The 6,597-nt window shown below is 36.3% G+C and overlaps 1 protein-coding gene across 1 annotated transcript; it reads right to left on the reverse strand.

The window, feature by feature from the left end:
* Window positions 1-224: 224 nt before the first annotated feature.
* On the reverse strand, window positions 225-2,856 carry LOC121307495 (beta-1,3-galactosyltransferase 9-like). Its single transcript, XM_041239676.1, has 2 exons — window positions 2,771-2,856; window positions 225-2,110 (listed from the first exon to the last, which is right to left on the reverse strand). Exons 1-2 carry the CDS (start codon window positions 2,774-2,776, stop codon window positions 1,007-1,009), a joined length of 1,110 nt encoding a protein of 369 aa, XP_041095610.1. The 5' UTR covers window positions 2,777-2,856; the 3' UTR covers window positions 225-1,006.
* Window positions 2,857-6,597: the final 3,741 nt, after the last annotated feature.

The following is a 6,597-nucleotide window of genomic DNA, read 5'->3' on the forward strand; positions in this document are numbered from 1 at the left end:
AAACAAATTTTTTTTTTTAAACTTAAAAATGATGAATGCAGCTGCCTAATGTAACATTTCAGTCATTTGTAATGATGTATTAGCATTTGTATTATTATAGAAAGTTGTGTGCCATTTAGCAAATATGCTTTAAAAGGTCAGGAACATTGCCTAAAGCGAGAATTAATTTTGTGCTAGTTTTTTTTTTTCTTTAATATCTTTAATATAATTTCTTAACACGCAGTTCAAATCATACCATACAGTGTTTATAATCCAAAACATTTCTCAAAACACAAGATTAAATACAAACCCATTTTCTAAAGCCTGTAATCTAAGGAATGTACATTGGTCTCCAACATATTTAAGGATATTACATATTTGTCCATTTATAATATTCTAAACAATATTAATTCTTCATAACTCACTGTGCATTGTTCTGGTATCCCTGCCAGAATTCAGTGTTTCTAATATTGTGAACATCAATTGTCAACAATCCTCTGCAGCTGTCATCTCCATTTACCAGTTGCTTCTGACCAATCAGCAGATGTCTACTGGGTCATGTGCTATTCTTTAAAGGTGTACAATGTTGTGGCTGATGATTTCCTAGTTGTATTTGCACTCTGACATACAGATGCTTTGACCTTTTTCATGCACAGATTGTGATTCAGTTCTCACTGAAACATACCTATTTTTATGCCTTTTCTACCAACTGTAACATTTTCCAGACAATGTCACCTTTCAATGCTTCAAGCCCCACGTACTTTACAGAGAGACTAAGTGACAGAATTTAAAGAGGTCACATTGTCACATGTTTTAAATAGAATGAGGAAGGCTGTTCAATTCTGGCATTTAGGATTCTCCAGGCAAGCTCAAAGTCAGGTAAACATTAGAATAACTCAATATTGGAGCACTAGCAGCCAGCTCCACACAGAAAGTGGAAAGTGAGTAGGGGGGGTGGGGGGAGTGTTAATTTGAAAATAAACACAATACTGGAAAATAAAGGAATTGTCTCAGTTAAAATATTCTTTTATGGCTGAGCCTCCCCTTCCTTTAAAGTGCCTGTACTAAAGAAAGAAATCTTATCCAAGTAGGTTAATGCTTTACAAGAAACAAGCCCGTAGTAAGTTTCAAACAGCGTGCAACTTTTCCCATCATTTATGTCCTTCCAAATCATTGACAGCTCTTCAGGTTTCATTTCCAAAGATGTGAAGATAAACTTATAGCAGCAGTTATTGTATCTGATGTGCTTTTCCCCAGAGAACCTGGAGCTGTGAGTTGGAGCAATGCCTGCTTTTTTAGCACAGATTCCAACAAATACATCATGAGGAACCGGTATCTTCATCGCTGTGGAAGCTACATATATTTTTCGTGCTACATCTTGGGAAATAACAAAGGCTGCACCTGTGCAGTAATCTGGATAATACTTTTCTGAGTACTGGCTGACTGGTACAAAATCTTTGCTTTGAGGGTCCCGGTTGGGCATTTCGTGATGGATTACCCTTCCAATGTAGAGATCCTCAGGGTGTCTTCTTAAGCTCAGTAAATACTCCACCAAGCTTACATAGTTGGCAAACATAGTCTCGTCACTTTTTAGAATAAAGCGGGCAATGGGACAGAAGGTTACAGTCCACTGCATAGCTAGAATGGTCTTGTTGGGTAGGTTATTGTAAGAATCAGTGAATTTCCCTTGGATGATATCTCCATGTCTTTCAGATTCGTCCATGACTGTAGCTTGGGTGGCTTTAGAATCAGAAGCACCCAGAATGAATAAAGTGAGGATTGAAAAGCCCTTGACGTTGGTGATGTTGGCCCATGTTTTCCTGATCTCATCCCTTCGGGATGCGTTATCCGGTTTACTGAAGATCATCGATAACAGAAAGATGTCTTGGCCTGAGCAGGCATCAGGGCTGCTGATAGTGTAGTATTTGGAAGCATTGCTCTTCACAGTGGTCATATCCAGCTTTCTAGCTCTTTCACGAAGCTCTAGCACTTTAACATCGGTGTATGTGCCTGGGGAGGACTGAAGAAGATATTCTTCCACAAAATCGCCACCAAAGAGTAAGGCATGGAAGAGGAGGACGTTGAAGAGAAGGAAGCACCACTGGTGTGTGCGCAGCCTGCAGAATGTCAGCTGCAACAGAAGGGTTTGAAATGCATGTGTTCATTCAATGGCAATTCTGCACATTTGATCAGAGAAACAGGGTTCCAGAAGACATGATTCACTTCTCTGGCACTTGATTAAATATCAGGCTGAAGGCATAACATACATAAATATTGCAAATGTATGGTGGAGTTGAAAACCTAACCTTGTATAAATATGAAGTATAAATATACCCCACCAGGAGTTCAATAGTTAAGGTTTTATATACATATTAAGCTGATCTTAACTTAACTTTAACTTATCAGTTGCTTAAATACTGTTTTGTGTTTGCTTTAAAGTTTGGTATTCCTGAACCCTCTTTTTGGACTGTAGTTTTATATGATTATATAGGATTTTCCACTGCAGTCACTCAAATTATGTAATAACAATTTTAAATACAATACATTAACATACATAACCATCTCTCAAAAGGATTGGAGGCTAGAATTAAGGTAATACAATAATATATAAATACTTTACATATGTTGTCATAACTGGTGATAATAGCATGATTACATAAAGTGTTATACAAAGAACATGTCCATGTTTTGCTATGAATAGATGCCAGTAGTTCACGAGAGCATTCATTACATGGAAACCCATTATAATTATCAAAGAGAGAAAATTATAGTAAATGAAAAATCTACTTACTTGCATGGTAAAATAGGATCACATTCAGTAGAGCTGTAATTTTTGGTCAGTGCGATTATGAACATGTACATAAAAATGCAATGTAGACCACGGATTAGGTTCCCTCTCCACCTGACCTTAGTTTCCTAGTCACCTGATGCGAACAGGTGTAATTCAATATCTCATACACTGGTCAAATGTCTTAGACAAGGAGAGCTTCTTGACACATAAAATCATAATGCGTGACATTTCAGGTAGGATGGGAATGTAAGAGTTTGTAGGAAGGTGTTTTTTTTTTTTACTCCTTGTCAACAACAACAACAAAAAAACAATAACAAAAACTAACTCAGAAATATATTACAGGAATTATATGGAAACAGTTATACATTATTTAACAGGTAATGGGATCCACCTGTGGTGCTTTGTTGCTATATGAAAGGAAGCCTTAGGAAAAACAAAAACAAGGTTGTATGGACTTCATGATGAAGCTAATACTTCACCTTGTTCTTTCCTTAAAACCATTAGAACATACATAATTGCTGGTTCTACTAAATAAATGTATATATTTTGGGGATTTTAAGTGGTATATTTTAAGTATATTTTAAGCTGCATGTTCAATGTTACACTAAAATGTAGTGAATGTTTGTTACATGTTCTCTAGTGTAGTCATCTGTGCACCAGAAGCCAGGTATTGTTGGCTTGCCAGTTCGTTTACATTACCTAATGTAGTGTTAGCTCTAGGTACACAAGCTTGCTCCGTCCTTGAAGCTTTCTGTGCACACTTTCTCATCCTGTTAGTAGATGCAGCAGGTTCCCTGAGCTACAAACATAAAAGAACGTAGTTTACAGAAGTCACATTTAAGCTTTCTTGTAGCTGAGAGGCTCAAAACCCAAACTAAATGTCCTTTTCCCTTTCCATTTTTGTTGTTTTGGTATTTCACAAGTAACACCTGATCAAGCTTATATTTTAAAAATAATTAACTACTTAAACTGCAGGTGTGTACGTTGTTATAAACATTTCAATGAAGCAAAAATACCTTCTTGAGGCCCATGTGTAACCTGACAGTGACCTAAACCTGTCATATATATATATATATATATATATATAAACAGGCACATTGTGAACTAGTAGCACTGAAACCTAAAATGCAAGCAGAACACTCATGCCTTGCCTTGATTTCCCCAGACTGATCTCGTTACAATGTTCTTGTACTGCACAGAAAAACAATTACCATTTGTATCAATTTTAATACCACCATCATTGACTAAGATACGTTTTGTGTGTCTAAAGTTCCATTTTAGTTCTCTGATTTGATTAAATATCTTGTCATCTGATGTACAAATTAACTTTTTGGGGTTCTGTATTATATTTCTTTTAATTATTATTATTCATATTTCACAAAAACGTTCCTTTCTGGAATAAATTAGATTCTTTTTTTTTAATCCAGAACTTCAATCATACAAAAACTCAGGCAAACAGAATTAGACAAATATTTAAACTATTGCATTTTTCATGGGGTTATTATAATGGGAAACTACAGCAAAAACTTGAAAATGACATTTCCTAGTTATTCAGTTATAATTTTGCAAAATTAACTGATGCTTTCCTATTTAAAAAAATAATAAAAATGACAGGCTGTGGTACACTTTTTGAGTGTTTTATTGTGTCCTTCAATGCAGCTGGTACAGGTTTTTTCCTAGCAGTTGAACAAAGTATCCAAGTGATTTTATAACCACATTGTATTTGAAGCTCATCACTGTCACGTTGCCCTGAACGCTGGTATCTGATGCTGAAGGTAAGATCCCAGTGTACTGTTTGAGCTGTGCTTGTCCACTCAGATATTTATAGTTCAGGTTAATAATCCTGGGCTGTGACCTGACCACACGCTAACTTGTAAAACTAAAAGTACCTCCATCATCATTCGCCTGCCATATAGTCCTCACTGTGCAGCTGTAGTGAACACAAGATCATCTTACTGGTCTACAACAAGAAACCCAGTACACCTTGGATTCTGGTAGGTTAAGTGGCATTTAATTCTTTTTTTTCTTTATGAAACTCTGCGGTAAATTCCAGCAGCTGCTGGGTAAACTGATAACCAACAAAAGTTGAGAATTAGGATGCATATTTACTGGTTTCTAGCTGGAAACGCAGCTGGTATATCAAACCACATTACAGTTTCTTAAACCAGCATGACCGGTTGAAAACCAGTCCTTTGATAAAGTTGTGCAGGAATTTCTAACAGTGATCTGGTAGACATAGTTTATTTGTGGTACTAAACATTGCTGAACTTTGGGTGCTGCAAGTAAAGATTATTAGAGTTATTCCATTGGCACTGGCAGGAGCAGTCAAGGCATGTACTGTGTGTATCTGACTGTCTTTCTGCTCTACTTGAGATCCTCACCTCAGAGTTTATTATTAAATGTTAAGGGTAAAGTAATGCCATGTTAATACAATGTAAAAGCGAACTAGATAGTTACTATTACAAAAATTTTCAAACTGAACACAATGTTTAATTAGTCACTTGATTCTCTTTGATTTATGTTATTTGAGCTGATAGCGCTGATTCTGTGCCCTGTGGATTAGAATAAGGGTGTAATTTACTGTGTTGTTGGGATTAGTAAAGCTAATATATCACGTAATAAATTGTTCTTCTTGCAAAGCTCTGCAAAAAACAGTACCCTTGATAAACCATTACAATGAAAAATGTATTCAGACAGCATACTCTAGGCTAGAAAACAAGGCATGCTGGGTTCAAATGAGTTGCAGTTAACTTTCTATTTCTACAACCAGAAAGTAACTACACTTGAGACTGGAATGCATTTGAATGAATAGTAAATATTTTTTTTAATTCAAAATATACTCAATAAGTGTATAAAATATACTTACGTTTTTGCTGAATTCATTTTTTTATTTGTAATTTCATGACTTATTTTAATTGAAGTGCCATAATATGGGACCTGATTTGAATGCCCACTCGGAGGGTCCAGAGGTGTCTTTATATAAATGAAATAAAGCTGTTCGTGATCACGCTCTAGGCTGTTCTTGCTAACCTCCGCCTATAACTGTCTCATCATCAACATTATTATTATTATTATTATTATTATTATTATTATTATTATTATTATTATTATATACATCTCAAAGCACCTACAGTAGTTGCCTCTAATATAGCAACTGTGATAGAAGTGGTTTACACATTAGCTAATTGGGATGCAGTCTCATTACCCTTTGGTGTGAAACTGCAGTGCACTGCTGTTACTGCCAGCGTAGCTGACTGTGTACAGTAATGTGCTTACCTCACCAGCCTCATGTCTGTTCTTCCCTGTCAAAGAGGAAGCATTGTGTGGCCCTGGTCAAGAATGCTGCTATATGAGAAGAGTGTCAGGCACCCATTCTGACAAGGAATGTGGTGATTTAAGCTCATAACCACATGACACAAGTGTATGTACACTGTGTGCTAGCTCAGTCTAGGGTGGGCTGTAACGATGTACAGTATCTTCTTGCAGACTAGATCCAGGTTTGGATTTCATAGACACTCATTCAGCATGAGGCCAGCACATTTGTGAGTTTGGAGTTCTCTTCAGTATTATAGAGCAGAGAGGTTTTGCAACAAGAAGCAGCCACAAGAGGTGGTAGTTTCACACAGAGCCAAATGCTCCAGGAAAATCCATGTTTCCATGAGCATCTACATAGAAACCTAATTCTATTCTTAAATCAGATTGCACAATTGCTGTTCAGTTCCTCAAGTGGCACTGGATGTTCTCAGAGAACTTATTGCCATACAAATTGACAATGTTGTGAGAGAAAACCAAAGATGATATTCTTGCACTAGTAACTGTTATATTAT

Source organism: Polyodon spathula, chromosome 56 (assembly GCF_017654505.1).
Source record: "Polyodon spathula isolate WHYD16114869_AA chromosome 56, ASM1765450v1, whole genome shotgun sequence".
NCBI classification, from domain to species: Eukaryota; Metazoa; Chordata; class Actinopteri; order Acipenseriformes; family Polyodontidae; genus Polyodon; species Polyodon spathula.